Below are 21,817 nucleotides of genomic sequence, written 5' to 3'. Positions count from 1 at the left end.
GGCTCAGTTTCATCTGCAGTCCACGGCAGGTTTAAGACGTTTATGAAAATATTCAAAAGCATAAAAGCAGTAAAAAAAGACAAAGACACAAGAACACATGACATGACATGACAGATGACAGCAACACAAGTGTGAGTTAAAACATAAAACATACACATGTCACGTCACTATTTTATTGTTTTATGGTACTGGACAATAAAACAGGGTGGGCTACGTTTCCCATTTTCTACAAATCTCCTCCCGGACTAAATGTGGGAGTTTCCTTGATGATGATCCGCCACAACTCAAGTCTTGGTTCAGTCTTGATCCAATCAAAAAGTGCTGACAAACGTCAGTTCTCTGAGTGTCCACTAGGGGCAGGTTTCATAACAGAGCAGTTTCTCATTGAGCCCCATGTTAAACAGGCCGTTTACACAGCATCATTAAACCTGTTTAAGGACAAAAGAACGTTCTAGTCTGTGTGTTTTAGCTCAGATCTCCATGACAACACTGAGGGGGAGGGGCTAGTTTTTATTTTATTGGAGGTTAAAGTTTATGAATAATTGGGGGCGTGACAGCTAGCCGCTGGCCCTCACTTCTCCTCAGAGGCTAGTTGTCAGGGTTAGCATCATTAGCATGCTAACTCCGTCATCTCGACCTGGACTGAGGTCATTCGTGTGGTGGTGTTTCCATAGTGACTGTTCGCTCTCCATCAACTGTACAAACAGATGGTTTAGGAACACACCGTGTTAACGTTAGCTTTGTTATGCTAATTAAATAGCCGCACTTGCACAATGACTTGCAGTACAGCCTGCTATCTATGGCACATACACTAGATGCTAATCTGGAGCAGCGGGAGGATTCGGGCCGTGAGGGTCGGTGTTTTACAGTCTATGAGCATGGGACTGTGTTGAATATCAGTTTAAATCATAAACGCTGTCAGCACTTCACGCCCGGACCCGGTGTAATCTCTGCTACAGTCACGGGACTCCCACTCCCACTCCCGTTTATCTAGTAACGTGCTAGCTTAGCTCCCGGGAGATGGAGCTAATGTTACTAATTCTGCAAACGTCAGCCAGACGGCGGTGTCTCCCTCCCCCTAACGTCACATACATGCCCTTTTTTGGTCAGAGGAAATGAGGCGGAGTCAAAGTCTGACAAGACAAGACGAGGACGATTGGATCAAGTTGAGAGAACGGACCCCGGCGGAGCCGTACGTCAAAACCTGACACATTAGCGAATCTCTTTCTGCAGACGGGGATTCACTCACGGCTTCTTCGGCGTGACGTTTGTACGCCTTCATCTTGATCTGCAGCTTGTCGACCAAATCCTGCAGTCGAATGTTGTTTTTCTTGTCTTCCTCCGACTGAAAGAAGAACAGACAAGCTTCTACTATGTGTCTTCTGTACGCGGTTAAAGGTAGAGCTGAGTTTGTACCTGGTAGGTCAGCTCTTTGACTCTCCTCTCGTATTTGCGGACTCCTTTGACGGCTTCAGACGAGCGCTGCTGCTCGGTGTCCAGCTCGTTTTCCAGCTCACGGACCTGAAGAACAAGTCAATGCTGAACTTCTTAGATTCAGCTTTTTTCCATCGCGTCTCGTGCAGATTACGAATGTTTTTTCATTATTATTATTATTATTGTGATTATTCCGTAAACATACCCTCGCCTCCAGTTTCTGGAGCTGCTTCTTCCCGCCCTTCATGGCCAAGTTCTCCGCCTCGTCCAGACGCTGCTGCAGGTCTTTCACCGTCACCTCCAGGTTCTTCTTCATCCTCTCCAGGTGAGCGCTGGTGTCCTGCTCCTTCCTCAGCTCCTCAGCCATCATGGCCGCCTAGAGGCACGGACGTATCATGAGACAAAGGGCCCCCTGGGCACAGACATGTAAGAGGCCCCCCCCCACTCTGTCTACGCCCAGATTAAAATAGACGACTTTTATTCTTTTTGTAGTCATTTTCTTTCTTTGTGCTCATTTTATATCCATTTTTAGTCATTTTGCATCTCTTTCCAGTCATTTTGCATCTAATTTTAGTCATTTTGCATCTAATTTTAGTCATTTTGCATCTTCTTGTGGTGGTTTTGTATCTATTTTTAGTCATTTTGCATCTTTTTGTGGTGGATTTGTATCTATTTTTAGTCATTTTGCATCTTTTTGTGGTGGTTTTGCATCAATTTTTAGTCATTTTGCATCTTTTTGTGCTGGTTTTGCATCTATTTTATGTCATTTGCATCTTTTTGTGGTGGTTTTGCATCTATTTTTAGTCATTTTGCATCTTTTTGTGGTGGATTTGTATCTATTTTTAGTCATTTTGCATCTTGTGGTGGTTTTGCATAAATTTTTAGTCATTTTGCATCTTTTTGTGCTGGTTTTGCATCTATTTTATGTCATTTGCATCTTTTTGTGGTGGTTTTGCATCTATTTTTAGTCATTTTGCATGTTTTTATGATGGTTTATGCATTTATTGTTAGTCATTTTGCATTTTTGTGGTGGTTTGAGTATTTTTTGAAATACATTTCTACAGAATGTCGTCGTTTTGTTTCTTTCGGTGGTCATTTTTGATCTATTTTTAACAGTTTTCGTGTGTACACGTGGTTATTTAGCATATCTTTGTGATCATATTGTGTCTTTTTTTATTAACTTGAGGGCCCTGACCTTAGGGGCCCCTGACCTTAGGGGCCCCTGACCTTAGGGGCCCCTGGGTCAGTGCCTGGTCGGCTCGTTCAACCCGTTCTGCCACCACAGAGTAATTCTGTGTTACGACCAGAATAATGTCGAGCAGCTCACATCAGTGATGGCTTTCTTGGCCTTCTCCTCGGCGTTCCTGGCCTCTTGCACGGCTTCCTCGATCTCCGCGTGAAGCTGAGTGATATCCGCATCGAGCTTCTTTTTGGTGTTCAGCAGACTGGTGTTCTGCACAAAGATAAAATAAAGAAAAACATGTGACTTCTGCAGGTCCAGGACGCTTTATTTGATAAGTCTGACTCTTTTAAACGAGCCCCACCTGAGAATGCAGAAGCCCTGAGCGCTCGCTGGCTTCCACCAGCTCCTGCTCAGATATCTTGCGGCTCCGCTCCGTTTGCTCCACGAGCGCCCGCAGCTCCTCTACCTCGGCCTGCAGCAGAGCCGTCCTGCGCTCCATCACGGCCACCTGCTCCTTCGTGTCGTCCTGCCCCCTGACGGAGTCGTCCAGGTGGATCTGAGCGTCCTGAAAAAGCATTTATCCGTCACAGTGGTGCAGTAGAGATTTAACGTACTGGAGGATTTTCCTCTCGTGCCACTTTAAATGTTTACTTCAGGGCTTTTCAGCAGGAACTCGTGACTTGAATCTTAAATATAAACACTTTAAAATCATGTGAAATGTGAAAAATACGACATATTCTATCTTTACTGTGAGAGTTTTTTCACATCCTGCATAAAACTGTAGCGCTGCAAATGGTAAATGTGTTCGGTTTCATTGTTTTGTATTTGAAAAAGTGTTTGTTATTCTATTTTATTACATTATTATGGTATTTTTCCATTTTATATTCATGTTCTGTCGTCCTGCAGTCATTTGCTTTGTTGTTTGTTTCCCTTTAACACGTTTAAAGTGCGCAGAATCATAAAAGTAAATAAAAGTAAAACATAATAATAGTTATAAAGTCCATTCTGATCGCGTCACCACTGCTGTGAACTCACCAGATAATATGTTAATGTTTGTTTGAGTATTTTATTATTATACGGTTACAGTCAGGAAAAATCAGTTAACTTAATTTACTGTTTATCTCTTCTGGTTTTATATTATATTATATTAATAACGACTTGATTGACAGTTGAATGAGTTAGGAAGTTATTTATTAATGCAACAACATTTCAGGATTCTTACGTTTGCAGCTTTTTAATTATTCTGCATCATTAACATTTATTTTTATTTATTAAGTATTAAATATATTTTATCAATCCATATTGATGTTTTGTAATAATTTTGTTCTTTCTATTCTGCATTTTAATTATTTTGTGTTGGTTTTGCATCTATTTTTAGTCATTTTGCCTCTTTTTGTGCTGGTTTTGCATCTATTTTTAGTCATTTTGCATCTTTTTGTGCTGGTTTTGCATCTATTTTTAGTCATTTTGCCTCTTTTTGTGGTGGTTTTGCATCTATTTTTAGTCATTTTGCATCTTTTTGTGCTGGTTTTGCATCTATTTTTGGTAACTTTGCATCTTTTTGTTGTGGTTTTGCATCTATTTTTAGTCATTTTGCATCTTTTTGTGGTGGTTTTGCATCTATTTTTAGTCATTTTGCATCTATTTGTGGTGGTTTTGCATCTATTTTTAGTCATTTTGCATCTTTTTGTGGTGGTTTTGAGTCTATTTTAAAATGTTTTGCATCTTTTTGTGTTGGTTTTGCATCTATTTTTAGTCATTTTGCATCTTTTTGTGCTGGTTTTGCATCTATTTTGAGTCATTTTGCATCTTTTTGTGCTGGTTTTGCATCTATTTTTGGTAACTTTGCATCTTTTTGTTGGGGTTTTGCATCTATTTTTAGTCATTTTGTATCTGTTTTTGGTGGTTTTGAGTCTATTTTTAGTCATTTTGCATCTTTTTGCATATTCAACCTACTACAACAGTATAATCCAGCTTTTAAATGAATGCATTCATAATTTTAATGTATTTGTAACATAATTATAACTCTGGGTAACTATGAATAACGCTCCCTGTGTTTATACTGTGAACTTTTCATTTGCAGGAGCCGGTTCTCTGGACCTTGAGTTGTCCCTGGAGGTTCCTCAGCTGCTTCTGGGACTCGGCCGCCTGCCTGTTAGCGTGACTCAGCTGGATCTCCATCTCGTTCAGGTCGCCCTCCATCTTCTTCTTCACTCTCAGCGCGTCGTTCCTGCTCCGAACCTCGGCGTCCAGCGCAGCCTGTGTGGACTCCATCACCCTCTGGTTGTTCCTCTTCAGCTGGTCCATCTCCTCGTCTTTCTCCGACACTTTCCTGTCCGCTTCGGCCTTCATCTGGTTCAAATCCATCTGAGCCCGCAAGATCTTGGACTCCTCTTGTTCCAGGGAGGCCTTTAAAAAGAAACGCACACACCTGTGGTTACTCACAGACGTTTGAAGGCTGCGTTTGTTCCCATACATGAATAAATGACGTGATAAAAGAATCAATGAGCCGCTGAATGTACCCAGGGTTCGTACAGCTCTCCTAAGGTTAAATTTCAAGCATTTTATCCAAGATTCAAGCACTTTCAAGGTGCATTTCAAGCGTTCCCAGCACCTTACAGCTGTGGTAAATAACATATTTCTATGAATACATACATGCTGAAAATGCTTATTTCACGTTTTCATTTCAGACTTATTTTATTTCTACTTAAAAGCTGTTTGTTGTAAACGAAATGCAGACAAAAGTTCAAGCATTTTTGAAACCTTGAAAACACTAAAATTCAAGCATTTTCAAGGATTTCATTTCATTCAATTCTATTATTATCTCATCTCATCTTCAGCCTCTTATCCTGGGTCGGATCTCGGGGGCAGCAGCTTTAGCAGGGGCCCCAAACTTCCCTTTCCCGGGCCACATTAACCAGCTCTAACTGGGGGATCCTGAGGCGTTCCCAGGCCAGTGTGGAGATATAATCTCTCCACCTGGTCCTGGGTCTTCCCCGAGGCCTCCTCCCAGCTGGACGTGCCTGGAACACCTCCCTAGGGAGGCGCCCAGGGTTCCTCCTTACCAGATGATCCTGAACCACCTCAACTGGCTCCTTTCAACGCAAAGGAGCAGCGGCTCTACTCCGAGTTCCTCACGGATGCTGAACTTCTCCCCCTCTCTCTAAGGGAGACTCCAGACCCCCTCCTGAGGAAACACATTTTTGCCGCTTGTACCCGCGCCCTCGTTCTTTGGGTCCTGACATTTTATTATTATTATTTATATTATTATTTGCTGCTTTTTCCTTTAAATTTAAAATGGATTTAAAATATATTGTGATGTATTAGTAATAATGTTCAACCTTAACAACTACAGCAGTAAAAAAAAAAATAATATAATAATAGCATTCACTTGTTATGCACGTATATATGAATCAATTGTAGTTTAAGTACTTTTATTAATGCAACAATGGGATCGGTTTCTGGTATCGGTTCGAGAGCTGAGACTGAAAAAGTTGCATCTGTGCGTCTCTACTTCGTACCTCCGCTTCTTCCAGCGACGCCTGCATGTCGTATTTCTCCGACTCCACCTGCTTCTTGAACTTCTCCAGCTCGTGGATCGTCTTCCCGCCCTCCCCGAGTTGCTCTGTCAGGTCCGAGACCTCCTCTGAAAAAACAGATACCCGATTTTTAAATAAAAATGCTGCTCGCACACCTGTTGTTGCACTCACGCGGACGTTTCACTCACGCTGCAGGTTTTTATTTTCCCTTTTCGTCGTCTCCAGGTGTTCCAGCGCCTCCACGTAGGAGTTCTTCAGCTTGAAAAGCTCCGTGTTCAGCGAGCGAGACTCTTTCTGGGCGCCTTCCAGCTCCGCCTGAGTCTCCTCGTACTTCTGCTTCCACTCCGCTAGAATCTGAATTCAGTAAAAACGTTAGCTCCTAACATTCAAACCCTGTTTACACGAGCACTCGCGGGTGAAACGCATGATCAGATGTGCCATTCGTTTAGACGGGGTTGGCGTTTTTCGGGGCTTAAAGCATCAACATGTAGGATTTGCTCTCGGGCTCCCCCTACAGTTGGGAAACAGTATTTCCTTCGACTACTTTCGAAGATGTTGCCGCGGTTACATCATCAAAGGGAAACCGGTGGATTGTTACTCCAGGTAGGGAATGAGTCCTGACTCCAAGTGAAGGAGTTCAAGTACCTCGGGATCTTGTTCACGAGTGAGGGGACGATGGAGCGTGAGTTTGGCCGGAGAATCGGAGCAGCGGGGGCGGAGCTGCAGTCGCTCTACCGCACCGTTGTGACGAAAAGAGAGCTGAGGAAGGCAAAGCTGAAGTGAAACTGCCGCCATTGTTTGAAATGTCCGTGCATGGTCCCTCCTTCTTTTTTCTACGTCCCAACAGGCGCACAGGAAATGACCTCAGAACCGCCGTAGGCCTCATGCTCGTACACGTGCGCACGCTCGTGCTCGTACATGTGCAAACGTGCTTTACAGAAGCCCACCTCTCCCAAACGGGCCGCGGTACAGGCAAGCGTGCCACACCTAGGCGCGGTACGGTTGCACTCACACTGGTCAAAGGAACCAGACTTTAGCCGTGAAACGTGCTCGGGCGCGGTACGGATGGACAGTGTGAGTGCGCCCTAAGACTTTCATGTGGTGTTACAAAGTGAAATGAACCTTGTCGAAGTTTCTCTGCTTCTTGTCGAGGGCGGCCGCTAAGCTGTTGGATCTTTCCGCGTCCACCATGAGATCCTCCATCTCGCTCTGAAGCCTCTGTTTGGTTTTCTCCAGAGACGCACACTTTGAATTCACCGCCTCGATCTGTTCCTCGGCCTCCTGGAGACGCTGAGCGAGCTTCTTCCTGTCGAATACCAAACCACTGTTATTAAAGGACCACAAGTATCATCAGTGTCAGAGTCTAACTGGTGATCGGGTCAACAGTTACACAGTCTAGGGCTTTTATTGTGAAAGGTAAGAACATAAGGAGTGGATCTGGGATGAGCTGAGAGGCTGAGAGTTGTTGTTTTATGATAATAAATAATAAATATGCTGCTTTAATATCACGTAATAATCACGTTTTCTGGAGGAGTGAACCTGACAAAATAGAAAATGAATACATACATAAATAAATGACATGATAAATGAATCAGTGAGCCGTTAAATGTACAAAACATTATATAAAAAAATACATTTAGGCTTTAATTCATTAATTGATAAAATGTGTAAAAGGTTATTTCTGTTTTAACTGGCTCCTGTATAAATAAAAAACCATAAAAATAAATATATAAATGAACAAGAAAGTCAATAAATACAGGAATTTACACAAAGGTAAACAAATAAAGTTGCCAATTAAAACAGAAATAACAATTTATGTCACATTTACCAATTAATTAATGGATTAATTATTTTTTTTAATGAATTTCCATTTTATTTAGTCATTTCTAATTTATATTATTTTCTTAAATGAATAAATACATTTAAAGATAAATTAAAAATGTATAAAACTTTTAAATTAAAGACAAAATACTAAAAATATATATATAAATAAAACAGACAGTAAATAAATAAAGGAATAATTACAAATTTAAAGAAATAAAGAAGCTGATTAAAACTGAAATATCGATTTATGTCACATTCACTAATTAATTAATGGATTCATTTTTAATATAATTTTTTGTCATTTTCCTTTATTTATAATTTATTGATATATATATTTATATTTTGGCAGGTTCAGTAAAGTGTAAACGTAAACAAATGTCTTCTCCCAGAAACGTCCTCAAAATTTAATAAAATTATTATAAAATTATTAGGAAATCAAACATTTAAAGATATATTACGGATGAATAAATAAATAAAATAATACTAAAAGTAAATTTAAAAATAAACCAGAAATTAAATACATAAAGGAATAAATACATTTATGAAACTTCCCCAAAATGTATTAAAATTATTATAAAATTATTAGGAAAAATAAAATAAATAAATAAAAGTGACATTAAAGTGACATTTAAGTGTTACTTCTTATCTTGGGTTAATTAAATTATGATTATTATTAATGATGATCCTTATTAATGATGTTAGGGATGCTTTGATGTTTGATATTAAACCTGATTGTTGATTTAATCTCAGTGTATTTTATGTTGTCTGTCATTACTTTGCCTCCTCCAGCTCCTCGGTGCGTTGGATGGCGTCCGTCTCGTATTTGGTCCTCCACACGGCGACCTCGGTGTTGGCTTTGGACAAACCGCGCTGCAGCTCAGCTTTGGCCTCCTGCTCCTCCTCAAACTGCTCCCGGAGGAGGTCACAGTCGTGCCGGGCCGACTGCAGACCGTGAGCCAGGGCGTTCTTAGCCTGCGAAGGCGAGACAGCTTTATTTTACAGCACTTTTCATACACAAGGCGGACTCAAGGAGCTTCACATCACAACATGTCATGAATTCAAATGCATTACAGAAAGACATTCATTCATTCATCTTCAGCCTCTTGTCCCTGTCGGGGTCGCGGGGGTGCTGGAGCCGATCCCAGCTGACATCGGGCGTGAGGCGGGGTCCACCCTGGACAGGACGCCAGTCTATCACAGGACACATAGAGACGAACAGAGACAGACAACCATTCACACCTACGGGTGATTTAGAGTCATCAATGAACCGAACACCTGCACGTCTTTGGACTGTGGGAGGAAACCGGAGAACCCGGAGAAAACCCACGCAGACACGGGGAGAACATGCTCCACACAGAAGGGCCCCAGCCGGGATTCGAACCAGGAACCCTCTTGCTGTGAGGCGCCAGGATTCAAACTAAATTGCTAAATCACCCGTAGGTGTGAATGGTCGTCTGTCTCTGTTCGTCTCTATGTGTCCTGTGATAGACTGGCGTCCTGTCCAGGGTGGACCCCGCCTCATGCCCGATGTCAGCTGGGATCGGCTCCAGCCCCCCGCGACCCCGACAGGGACAAGCGGTTGAAGATGAATGAATGAATGATGATATATTTTTCCAAAATTATTTGGCGACCCCTAGAAATCATCTTGCAACCCCAATTGGGGTCGGGACCCCGAGGTTGAGAATGGCTGGTCTGGCCTACTGGTAATAAAGGCATGGACAAGTGTTTCTAAGTGTTGAGCTGACGTGAGCCCTCTAAGGCTTGTTACATGTTTGAGGTGATCGTGGCCCGATTAGAGGAAGAACAGACGAGGAACGGCGTGAGGAAAGGGAAGTTTGGGGTCCCCTGCTAAAGCTGCTGCCCCCGAGACCCGACCCCGGATAAGAGGCTGAAGATGAGATGAGATGAGATGAGAGGAGAGGAGACGAGACGAGACGAGACGAGACGAGACGAGACGAGACGAGACGAGACGAGACGAGAGGAGAGGAGATGAGTATGAAAGTGTTTGCAAAGCTGTGATTGCCTTCGTCTCCTCCTCGATGAGTCGTTTTAACTCGTCGATGCGGGTCGTGAAGCCCTGTTTCCCTCTGGTCAGCTGAGAGATGAGACTCTCCCTCTCCTCCATCTGTCGGGTGTATTCAGCTGCAGGGAACAAACAACAACACAGATATTTACATTAAAGCGCTGACGTTTTACACTTTTACTGCACTAACTAACTATTTTAAGGCTTTAGCTTCTTTACAGTTTCACATGTTTGCATGCAAAATATATAAAGAGCTCGTTAAAGATTATATTTTGTTATATATTAAACCATTTAACAGTTTATACAATCGTAATCGTAATAATGTTCAACCTGTTTCAACCAGTGGAGGGAATTAATTACCATTCTCGGTTTGAAATCGAGCCCTCTGATTGGTCAGATCGGAGAGTTGCCGCGTGTTTTCGTCACTCTTCCCCTTCAGCTCCATTAGCTGGTCTTCAAGTGAGCGACACGTCTTCTCCAGGTTGACCTGAAAGTGCGTAAACGTAAGTTCTCCAAATGAAGACAACACCTTTTAATGGGGTTCAGATTGCAGCACTTTAAGGGCGCACTCACACTGTCCTTCCGTACCGGGCCAAAACATGTTTTACAGGTAAAGTCTAGTTCGTTTGACCAGTGTGAGTGCAACCGTACCGCACCTAGCTGTGGCACGCTGGCCGACCACGGCCCGTTTGAGAGAGGTAGGCTTTTGTTGAGGGCGTTTGCACATGTAGGAGCACGAGCGTGCGCACGTGTACGAGCATGAGGCCTACGGTGGTTCTGAGGTCATTTCCTGTGCGCCTGTTGGGACAGAAAAAAGAAGGAGGGACCATGCGCGGACATTTCAAACAATGGCGGTGAAAGGTTCACGTTGGTGTGATGCGGAGGTGGAGTGTTTACTGCAGATTTGGTCGATGAAAAGATTCAAAAACAGTCGACAAGACGCACAAAAACTCTGAGGTCTACGGAAAGATCTGGAAACAAAGCCACGCATCGCCATGACGGCATCAATGCGTGTGACGTGTTACGGCGTGATGACGTATAGGCAGCAAGAAGCATTCTCCGAGGCCCAGGTAGTGTGAGTACAAACGGGCCTGGAGGGGGGGACAAGGACTCTAAAGCACGGGGCACGGTGCGGAAGGACAGTGTGAGTGCGGGTTCGTTTCCACATTTAAAAACCTCACCTTGGTTTTCGCGACTGTTTCCATACTAGCGGACAAATCGTCAATCTCCATCTTCATCTCACTCTTCTCCTTCTCCAGCTTCTGCTTGATCCTCTGCAGGTTGTCGATCTGCTCGCCCAGCTCGGCCATGCCGTCCGCGTGCTTCTTCCGCAGCACGGCGGCCGTGGCCTCGTGGTGCAGCGTGGACTCCTCCAGTTCGCGCCGCAGCCTGAGGGACTCGGCTTCGCGCTTCTTGTTCATCTCCACCTGAGCGGCGGTGGCTCCTCCGGCCTCATCGAGCCTCTCGCTGATCTCCTCGATCTCCCTGGAGAGGTCGGACCTCTGCTTCTCGATCTTCGCCCGGACGGCTCGCTCGGCCTCGACTTCTTCCTGAAGCTCTTCGATACGAGCCTTAAAACAACAACGACAGTCCGGTCATGAGGGGTGTAATCAATGTGGTTAATGCGTGACTGTGATGTGAGTTTTATTACGTTGAGCTCCTTCATCTTCTTCTGAAGCTGGTTATTAATCGCTTGCTCGTCCGCGACGTTGCCGAGCAGCTGGTTGTTTTCAAATTCTTTCCTGCGAGGACGAGAAGATTCAACGTTTATTACCCTCAAACATGTTTCTGCACACGATCCGTGCATCGAGCTTACTTCTTAATCTTCTCCTCAGATTGTTGTTTGTCATTTTCTAGATCCATCAGGGACTCTTGAGTGATTTTCAGATCCCCCTCCAGCTTCCTCTTGGCTCTCTCCAGGTCCATGCGGGTCTTCTTTTCCTGCTCCAGTGAACCCTCAAGCTTGAAAAGCAAAAAAAAAAAGCAGAAAGTTAATTAAGACGTCGAGCGACACCGTGAATGTGACATCCTCCGCAGCATCTCACGTCGTCCACTTGCTGCTCCAGCTTCGCCTTGGCTTTGGTCAGAGTGTTGACTTTGTCTTCCTCAGCTTGGAGATCGTCCAGAGTCTGATGATGAGCCTCTTGAAGCGCTTTCTTCTCTTTGGTCAGTTTGCTAATGTTTTCCTCCTGACCAGCAAGCTCCTCCATTACGTTTTTAACCTGCAAAAGGTAGTGATATGCATTTAACAGCAGCTGATCAGCCCCGTGAGTTAAATGGTCACTACGTCAGAACTAATTCGACAAAGTTATGTTTCCATTTACAATTATAAATGTTTTATTATCCTTTTCCTCTCCAACGTCTGGTAAATTTAGAGCGTTATTAAGTGTCGAACGGAAGTCGGCCGCTAAAAGCCGCCGGGCCGGAAGTGGTCCACAACAACAAAACACAGCTACGTGTTTGATTTTAGCCAACGTTTTTGCTCCCATTTCGTGCGTAAATGACGTACGTTCTCATCATTCTGATCGTCTCTGCCCTCATGCTTTCATGCGTCCTTTACGTTGAGCAAAACATCCTCTAGAGGGCGTCGTTCAGATTCAAAAGTCACTCCAATAAAGTTTATGACAACAACAAACGCGGTGCAATCCTGCGTCTGTTGAGAAGGAGGCAAAATGGCGGGCAGCGTTGTAGAGGTCGGTGGTTGCGGTGGTCTGTGAGACACTAAAGACGTCCCAGAGGGTGGACGGAGAATGACAGTCATTGGTTTGACAGATGAACGTCACTTTTAGTATTTCAGGATGTCTGTTGGGGCTTTTAATGACCCGCTCGCTCCTGATATTCACGGCACTTTTTGTGTACACTGCCCAGCACTGCCCCCACGACTTCCAATGGTCCTGCAACCTTTAGTCTGTTTCCTGCACTTGTCCTGCAAGCTTGCGGATATGTGCAGGAATACGAATGAAAAGTACGCAGAGCAGGGACAGAAGGCTCCGTCTGTATCCGTATGCGTATTTTGAGGCATGAAAACCACTTGGTAAGGATTAGGGAAAAGGTCTAATTTGGGAACGGCCACCACTCTGGAACTGATCCCCGCTCCCCCGGGCGAAAGTCCTGGGTTTTCGGCGACTCCCTGTTTTATACTACGTCACATGCTTTCAATACGTGAAACACACACAAATTAGTGAGCATTACTTTTTGTTGTTGAAAACTGCCTTAGACCATCCTGCACATTCGGCTCGTCAACCCTACCCAACCTTTTAGGCCCATTTGAGGACGTTTTTTTCTCTAACGTTGACGTTTCCAATCAGCTTTTCTAACGCAAATCTTTAAAATGTGCATTAAAATACTTTTATGGAGCGTCAGCTAGTGCGGGCGAAACCCCAAACCTTGTTTTCTGTGGCGTGTTTCTCCTTCTCCACTTTAGCCAGAGTTATCTCCAGGTCGTCGATGTCCTTTTTAAGCTCGGAGCATTCGTCTTCGAGCTTCCGCTTCTTGGCGGTGAGCTCGGCGTTCATTTCCTCCTCGTCCTCCAGTCTCTCGGTCACCTCTTTGAGTTTGGCCTCCATCTGGATTTTGCTCTTGATTAAGCCTTCGCATCTCTCCTCTGCGTCGCACAGATTTTCTGAGTCCTGAGGGAAAGAGAGAACATTAACGCACGACCGTTTCAGACGATTTGACGGCGATCGGTTGCTTTCATCAGCGGCCGACACTCACAGACTGTACTTGCAGGAGGAGGTTGTTTTTCTCCTGCAGAAGAGAAACCATTTTCTCTTCCATCTCCTTCCTCTTGGACTCTGACTTTACCAGATCCTCTTTACATTTCACAAAGTCCTCTTTCATGGTCACCATCTCCTTCTCGGTCTCCGCGCTCTTTAGAAGTGGTTTGATTTTAAAGAAGAGCTTCATCCACGGCCAGTGTTTCACATTCATGAACGAGCGCAAGTTATACTGCAGGATCCAGACGCAGTCTCTGAGGGAAACACAGCAACGGCTTGTTAGTGGCATTGGTTTGGTTTCCGTCACTGCCGAGGAACATTTTTGATGCTGGTCCTTACTTTTGAGCAGTTAAGTTGGAGAACTCTTTTCTCATGAGATAACCTCGACACACCGCTTGGGTCTGGGTCACGAGAGAAACTAGTTTTTCATCTCGAAGCTCCTCCAGAGTGCCGAGTAGGCCGGCTTTGAAGAAGACCTGCAACAATAGGGTGTAGTGATGCTGTTCATTAAAATCAATGTGTTGCTTGTAAAGGATAAAGACGATACAAAGTGTTTCCAGGAGCTTTTAGAGGGTGACCTCGTGAGGCATTTAGACGCTTACCTTTGTAGCTCCAAATCTGTACTGGGTGTGGTCGAGGTCAATCGAACCAAGAAGCTTCTCAGCAGATTTCTTTCCGTCGATGAACTGACCCTCAGGGAAAACACTGGTATTCAGGATTTTATACCTGTTCGTATTTGGATCAATAAACTGTAGATTATCACAAACTGGAATAGTTCTGTATTAGTTATCTTTAGACCTGTCACTCAAGTCAGAGGTCAAAGTCTCAAGCAAGACCCGAGTCATTATTTGGGTAAGTCAAGGCGAAACAAGTCAAGTCCTTTAAAGCATGTTGAGTCCTTAGTTAAGGCAAGACGAATCAGGTCAAAGGTTAGTTCATATCGGGTCAAGACAAGCCGAGTCCTTAGTTAAGTTAACTTCCAAGTCTTTATGTTAAGTCAAGTTGCAAGTCATTGAAACAGTGACTTTAGTCACTTAAAGTACAAGTCTCAAGTGCACATGTCATTCTTTTAGGAAGCAGTCAGTGCTGACCTCTGTTTGAAGTCAGCATAAATGATCCTGCTGGGGAACCCCTTCCTGCAGATCCTGATTCCCTCCAGCACACCGTTACAGCGCAGCTGGTGAATCACCAGGTGATTGTCCATGATACCTGCAGTGAGGTCGACATGAATTGATTGGCAACAGACACTTGGAGCATATTTCAAAGTCATGCTTTTCATTTTTAAGCGTGTGAATGTTCTCATTTGTCCAGGTCGTCGTTATCCCCAAAGAAATTTTAGTTAAAAGCAACTGGACTTGGTTATTTGTCTAGGAAGACGTTTCACCTCTCATCAAAGAGGCTTCATCAGGTCATGTACGCATCTGACCAGGCTGGGACTGGACCAGGGCCAGGACCAGGCTGGGACTGGACCAGGACCAGGACCAGGCTGGGACTGGTCTAACTAACTGGTGTGGAGATCCAGGTATTTAACCTTTCACGACTTGTCATTTGTAATCGCACCAACAAGAGCCATTGTATTTGGAGATTAAATATAAATTTGTACCTGGTGTTTTAATCTCATTAGGAATCAGGCAGCGCACAAAGTGAGGATGGGTGCACCTCAAGTTGGTCATTAGTTTCCCCAGATTTTCCTGCAGGAGATCATTTATCGTTACATCTTTGCAGGACAAGAATGTGATATCGAAAGACATCATTATCACTTCTGTACCCTGAAAACTGCAGACACCGTCTGAAACGAGCCGCCCTTCTTCTTTCCCCCTTTCTTTGCACTTTTGCCACCAGCGTCTCCGCCCGATTCTACAAAGAAGACAGAAGAATTACTATATCAAGACTTCACTTTCTGTCACTGACAGTAATTATCCCAAAGATTTGCAAATGTTGTACCTCCTTCAGCACCAGAAAATGAAGCATACAAGAACGACAGCAATTTCATTGGTGACTTCTGGTAAAGCTGCACCACAGACTCGTTCAGAGGGTCTTTGTTCTTCTCCAGCCAGCCGGTGATGTTGTAGTCCACGGTGCCGGCGTAGTGCACCAGAGTGAAGTGAGCCTCGGGTTTGCCTTTAACAACCTTTGGCTTTTGGAAAGCATTGTTTTTTCCCAGATGTTGGTCGTAGAGTTTGTTCTTAAAAGAAGTGTCCGAGGCTTTGGGGAACATGCACTCCTCTTCAAGGATGGAGAAGATGCCCATTGGCTGTTGGATGTATTAAACATTACATATGACGCCTAAAATGAGATAGAATACATGCTGATGTGCAGGAGGTTAATCTCACCTTTTCTATGAGCTCAATGCAGGCTGCCAAGTCCATACCAAAGTCAATGAACTCCCAGTCAATCCCTTCTTTCTTGTATTCCTCTTGCTCCAACACGAACATGTGGTGGTTGAAAAACTGTTGCAGCTTCTCGTTGGTGAAATTAATGCAGAGTTGCTCCATGCTGTTGTACTGAAGACAAGAATCAACTTGTGACATATCAACATAAAAAGGAGAATCATTTGCCAAAAGATGAACTTAAGAGTTCAGACTCACATCGAATATTTCAAATCCAGCGATGTCCAAGACGCCAATGAAGAACTGCCTCGGTTGCTTCGTGTCCAGCATCTCATTGATGCGTATAACCATCCATAAGAACATCTTCTCGTAGACGGACTTGGCCAGAGCACCAACTGAATTGATGACCTGAACAGGAGATTTTACGGAAGCATGAGTCCCTAACACAAAATGCAGACTTTTATGCAAACAGGGTTTTACAAACTGGACACGATTTGGGGTGAAGTGGCATTCGTTTTGCCCTGTTGCCTCATATGTAAATGATATTGTCTGTGCAAGTGCTACCAACAGTTAATGGAAGGGTTTTTTGCGTTGACACACTGAACTATTTTTTCATGAGGCAAACAGGAGGATGACAGCAATATTTTTAGGCTGACCAAAGCTTGGCTCTGGAAGGGACCAGACTACCACCAGACCTAGAGTTTATGAATGGCTGAACACATTGGAGATAAAGGCAGAGATTCACATCAACAACTAGCGAAATAACTCTTAAAGTCGTAAGCTCTAGCATCTCACTTGTCTGTCCTATCTGGACACATCCGGTCTGATGCAGTTTCCGTTACTTTTCCTGGGACATTGCCACCAAAGTGCAGTTAGAATTCATTTACACTCTTACTCTTACAAAGTCTACAAGTGATTTTTTTATATATTTCCATGGCCATTTACAGTACAGGTCTAATTAGTATAGAAATGTTGTTTGTTTTCAACTAGGTCTCAGATCCAAAGACCAAACCAGATCTGTAGACCCAGCCTCCTGAGCCCATCCTGATCCTCTCAGCTCCATTGTATTTTACTCACAGATCAGTCCGGTAACGTGAGGCGGAGAAAATTTGGAGAAGTTTGGCGACTTAACCAATCAGCGTTGGTTTTGAAGTGGATTTAAGTGACGAACCGAGAAGCAACTGTTGAGTGTGAACAACATGGAGGCTTCCACGGATGAGATGAGCAGCTATGGAGCAAGACGCTCACTAACTCTTTGTTCTCTGGATCCTTCTGTTGAATATGGACCGGGCTCCTGAAATTGGGCCTTTGATCCGTAAATTCACGTTAAACACAAAGGGAAAATCTCCTTTACCCACATGTTGTTTCCTTTCTGAGCTTTGCCTCCACGCTGTTAGTACGTCACACGCTTCAGCAACCAGTATTTCAGCCCCTTCTCAAAAGATCTCCAGCCGAGAGTTCCCAGATGGATATGCTGAGACAATGAGAATTAGGTTTCTGAGCTTTGCTTTAACGCTGTTAGCACGTCATATGCTTCGTTGATCTGATTGGTTGGTTTGGCCCGTATGTCGGTGATAGACAGCAACCAGTATTTTCGCCCCTTCCCAAAAGATCCCCAAACAAGAGTTCCCAGATGGATATGCAGAAACAATACGAGTGAGGTTTGCGGAGTCAGGTTACTGTAGACCTACGTCATAGGTACAAAGGTCCAGTACCCTGTATCACTCACCTCAACTCTAATCACTTTTGAAAAACATCTTAAAAAATAACTTCTCCCAAAAGCATAACACACTGTGTAAACATACTGTCTGTAAATTGTCTTTTGTTTGTAAAATACCGTCTTTTTCCATCTTTTAGATTGTTTACAAAAGTTGAATCTGTTTGTATCTTGCTTCTATAGTTGTGTTTTTAATCTAAACGTTAAGTGGGCATCTCTTTTTCTTCTCTCCCACCTGTGCATTGATTTATTTGTGTAATTTCTGTTATTTTAATCTTGTTTATTTTGCACAATGAAAGTGAAATTGTTGTCAAAAGTATCGATATATTGCATCATGAAAAAACTCCAACTAAATTTGGATCTGTATCAAACATTTCCATTGGTAACTGATCATGACATGGGGTCCCAATATTAAAAGTAAATGTCACTCCGCTCGGCATCACTTGGCCTCGACCTTGTGCGTCTTATATCGGTTCACCTCATGTTGCATTATCACTGAGCTGTCACAGTACCTGGGGGACCGTCTGGCCCTTGGTGACAAATTCATTCCCCACTTTCACTCTGGGGTAGCAGAGGCCTTTCACCAAGTCGGCAGAGTTCAGACCCATGAGGAAGGCCACTTTGTCTGCCACTGAGAGATAAACAGTTATTGTTAATATCTGTTAATAAGTGAAATTCATAAAATCATCCCAGGGACTTTTTCAGCACTTACATACATCAAATAAACCATCACCACAGGTTTTTGAACTATTAATGGAGAAATCTCGTAGAGTCGCTAACAGCTACACATGGCTAACAGTGATTAGCTTGGGGCAGTACAATGAAGGCATTCAAAGGTCTTTTTTAACCACTTACACTGCTCAAAATACCAGCAAACCTCTGCAGCAGCATGAGAAGAGTCCCTACACACAAAACAAAGCAGCAACAGCGTAGTTAGTGAAGCCAGAGTTTATTAAAAGAGTGTTTTAAAGACTTACCTACTGGCCCCTGTACCAGCTCCTCTCATAGTAAAGTCCATTCAAGTGGATTACCAAAGTCAATCCCAAAGGAAGGAGCCCATTGGTGCTTTGTTGTGTGTGTAGGGACTCTTCTCATGCTGCTGCAGAGGTTTGCTGTTATTTTCAGCAGCATTAGTGGTTAAAGAAGACGTTTTAATGCCTTCACCGTGCTGCCCCAAGCTAATCACTGTTAGCCACATTCAGCTGTTAGCGACTCTCCCAGATTTCTCCTTTAATACTTCATACACAAAAAAAACTGTCTTGATTAAAAATTGTCTTATTTGATGTACGTAAGTATCGATAAAGACCATGGGATGATTTTGTGCCGGATCACACTTTAAAAAAAGAAGTGTCACCCTCGGTGCCGTCGGGCTCCGCCTGCTCCTCCCGCTGCTTCTGCTTGAACTTCATGTTCCCATAATGCAGCACAGCGCCGGTCAGCTTGTAGATGGACAGTTTCTCCTCGTTGGTAAAGCCCAAGACATCAGTGGCGGTCTGTGTCGGTGAATTCAGTGTTAGTAGAAGCAAACAAAATGCATGTGTACGCCGTTAAAACAGTGATGAAGCTCACATCTGTGGCCACCAGCTCTTCTTTGTCGTCGATGCTCGCCACAGTGATCTGCCCCTGACTGATCATGGGGAAGTCATATGGGTTTGTTGTTATGAGAAGCATGTCTGAAGAGAGAGAGACACAGTGAGACTCACTCATATTCAAAATGTCTTCATCTACAAGATATAACGTTCTCGACGTACCTATAAGCTCTGGTTTGTGGCCGGTCATTATCTGGTAGAAGATGTGGTAGCTCCTCTCTTCAGACAACTGGAACGTCACCCTTGACTTCTCCAGTAAATCTGTTCATTGAATTATATTTAAAAATCATGATTATCAATTTAAAATTACACAAATAATGGACATTTTTAATGTGGACGAACTGTAGACTGTGTAAAAGATGGACAAAGCTTCCTCTGAACAGTAAAGTCAATGGTGAAGTGCCTTAAAGCTGCATTCTCTCTAATGTCCAGCAGGAGGAGACTCCACTTAAAGCTGCATTCTCTCTAATGTCCAGCAGGAGGAGACTCCACTTAAAGCTGCATTCTCTCTAATGTCCAGCAGGGGGAGACTCCACTTAAAGCTGCATTCTCTCTAATGTCCAGCAGGGGGAGACTCCACTTAAAGCTGCATTCTCTCTAATGTCCAGCAGGAGGAGACTCCACTTAAAGCTGCATTCTCTCTAATGTCCAGCAGGAGGAGACTCCACTTAAAGCTGCATTCTCTCTAATGTCCAGCAGGAGGAGACTCCACTTAAAGCTGCATTCTCTCTAATGTCCAGCAGGAGGAGACTCCACTTAAAGCTGCGTTCTCTCTAATGTCCAGCAGGAGGAGACTCCACTTAAAGCTGCATTCTCTCTAATGTCCAGCAGGAGGAGACTCCACTTAAAGCTGCATTCTCTCTAATGTCCAGCAGGAGGAGACTCCACTTAAAGCTGCGTTCTCTCTAATGTCCAGCAGGAGGAGACTCCACTTAAAGCTGCGTTCTCTCTAATGTCCAACAGGGGGAGACTCCACTTAAAGCTGCAGTCTCTCTAATCTCATTTAGTAAATGATGGTCCCGTTTAGAGTCAAATAGACCATCATAGACCATTGTGGAGGTGTAGTAATGTGTATCCACAGCACTGTGAACATTAGAATAGTAGTGAACTTGTGTTAAATCCTTATGTTGTGTCCATATCTGCCATGTTTCCCACAAACTGGGCGGCACGATAACATACAAAGTCAATGCAAAGACGCAAATAGATGCAAACTTGCAGCAGGTGTGAAATTTGCATCTGTCTCGTACTGCAACTGCAATTTCCCAGCTTGGGATCAATAAAGTTTCTATTCTATTCTGTCAGTGCACGTTGAAATATTTCAACTCAAGCGTCACAAAGCCATTCACCATCAGAACTTTTGCCCTCTCACAGTGTTTTCACTTCATTTAAGTTGTTAATTGGGGGAGCATACCTACAGTATGTTCCCCGGGTCTAGCTTTGTATGTGACTGGGGAACATAGGACCTAGGACAAATGACCGTCAGATGTTCGGACCATCAGATGTTCCCCGCTTTGTATGTGACTGGGGGAAAAAAAAGGTCAGATGTTCCCCGCTTTCCCTTAAAAAGATCCTATGTTCCCTGTTTTTGTGCCGAAATCCGCTGCAAATAGTCCTATGTAGACCCTAACACTACCTCCTAACCCTTCCCCTAACCCTGACAAAATGCTGAATTAAATCAGCGAAGGCTTACGTGACCAGGGAACATAGGGATGATGACCCTTCGCCCTCTCAACCACATATGGTCTTGTGTGGTTTCAAAAAGCCAAGATGCCAAAATAAAAGCCTCAAAACACGGTAGCTACGTCCATCTCTTATAAACAGCCTCCAGGAAAAACAAACTTACAGGTTTCGATGTCAGCAGAAGCCAGTTTCCCTGTGGTTCCAAAGTGAATCCTGATGAATTTACCCTGTGAAATACAAAATGTACACCCAGAAAGTTTATAATGAAGAGTTTGGGAAGATTTAAAAGACCTCTGGACCAACTGTCCCTTCTTATAAGGTCTAATTTTCAGGAGGTCCCACTTACAAATCGTGAGGAGTTGTCATTCCTCACGGTCTTGGCGTTCCCAAAAGCCTCCAGCAAAGGGTTCGCTGAAATGATTTGATCCTCCAGCGTCCCCTGGAAAACACAACCATCACTCATTCATCACAATCCCAGCACAGTTTTGTGGGGTTTGGCTCTTTTTTAGAGATTTACCTGAATCTTGCCAGACGTGTGCTCTTTCTTGTCGCCACCAGCCACCGCGATTGTCGCAAAGTACTGGATGACGCGCTTGGTGTTGACTGTCTTTCCTGCACCAGATTCTCCACTGTGAACACATATTTATTAGTTATTCATTCATTCATCTTCAACCGCTTGTCCCTGTCGGGGTCGCGGGGGGCTGGAGCCGATCCCAGCTGACATCGGGCGTGAGGCGGGGTCCACCCTGGACAGGACGCCAGTCTATCACAGGACACATAGA

General features: G+C 44.0%; 1 protein-coding gene across 4 annotated transcripts in view; it reads right to left on the bottom strand.

Moving 5' to 3' along the window:
• LOC310959840 (myosin-4-like) overlaps positions 1-21,817 on the bottom strand; it is a gene marked incomplete at both ends in the record, with an annotated part of 56,442 nt that overhangs the window by 178 nt on the left and 34,447 nt on the right. For 2 of the 4 annotated variants that reach the window (XM_083931307.1, XM_083931306.1), the window contains 33 exons: positions 1,250-1,345; positions 1,417-1,521; positions 1,640-1,810; positions 2,762-2,887; positions 2,979-3,182; positions 4,718-5,026; positions 6,139-6,263; positions 6,345-6,510; positions 7,279-7,462; positions 8,756-8,952; positions 10,004-10,122; positions 10,364-10,490; positions 11,185-11,574; positions 11,655-11,745; positions 11,820-11,965; positions 12,049-12,225; positions 13,390-13,632; positions 13,718-13,973; positions 14,059-14,195; positions 14,322-14,445; positions 14,811-14,928; positions 15,323-15,410; positions 15,488-15,576; positions 15,676-15,973; positions 16,053-16,223; positions 16,308-16,457; positions 18,279-18,397; positions 19,121-19,259; positions 19,336-19,439; positions 19,518-19,616; positions 21,199-21,262; positions 21,382-21,474; positions 21,553-21,664. In XM_083931307.1, coding sequence (XP_083787433.1) covers positions 1,250-1,345; positions 1,417-1,521; positions 1,640-1,810; positions 2,762-2,887; positions 2,979-3,182; positions 4,718-5,026; positions 6,139-6,263; positions 6,345-6,510; positions 7,279-7,462; positions 8,756-8,952; positions 10,004-10,122; positions 10,364-10,490; positions 11,185-11,574; positions 11,655-11,745; positions 11,820-11,965; positions 12,049-12,225; positions 13,390-13,632; positions 13,718-13,973; positions 14,059-14,195; positions 14,322-14,445; positions 14,811-14,928; positions 15,323-15,410; positions 15,488-15,576; positions 15,676-15,973; positions 16,053-16,223; positions 16,308-16,457; positions 18,279-18,397; positions 19,121-19,259; positions 19,336-19,439; positions 19,518-19,616; positions 21,199-21,262; positions 21,382-21,474; positions 21,553-21,664 — 5,137 coding nt within the window. Of the gene's footprint in view, positions 1-1,249; positions 1,346-1,416; positions 1,522-1,639; positions 1,811-2,761; positions 2,888-2,978; positions 3,183-4,717; positions 5,027-6,138; positions 6,264-6,344; positions 6,511-7,278; positions 7,463-8,755; positions 8,953-10,003; positions 10,123-10,363; positions 10,491-11,184; positions 11,575-11,654; positions 11,746-11,819; positions 11,966-12,048; positions 12,226-13,389; positions 13,633-13,717; positions 13,974-14,058; positions 14,196-14,321; positions 14,446-14,810; positions 14,929-15,322; positions 15,411-15,487; positions 15,577-15,663; positions 15,974-16,052; positions 16,224-16,307; positions 16,458-18,278; positions 18,398-19,120; positions 19,260-19,335; positions 19,440-19,517; positions 19,617-21,198; positions 21,263-21,381; positions 21,475-21,552; positions 21,665-21,817 lie in introns of all 4 variants that reach the window. The other 2 variants (XM_083931305.1, XM_083931304.1) reach the window with 2 other exon arrangements.

Source organism: Echiichthys vipera (assembly GCF_963691815.1).
Source record: "Echiichthys vipera genome assembly, chromosome: 17".
NCBI classification, from domain to species: Eukaryota; Metazoa; Chordata; class Actinopteri; order Perciformes; family Trachinidae; genus Echiichthys; species Echiichthys vipera.
Note: the sequence above shows the minus strand (reverse complement) of the source record. Positions and strands in the feature narration are given on the sequence as shown.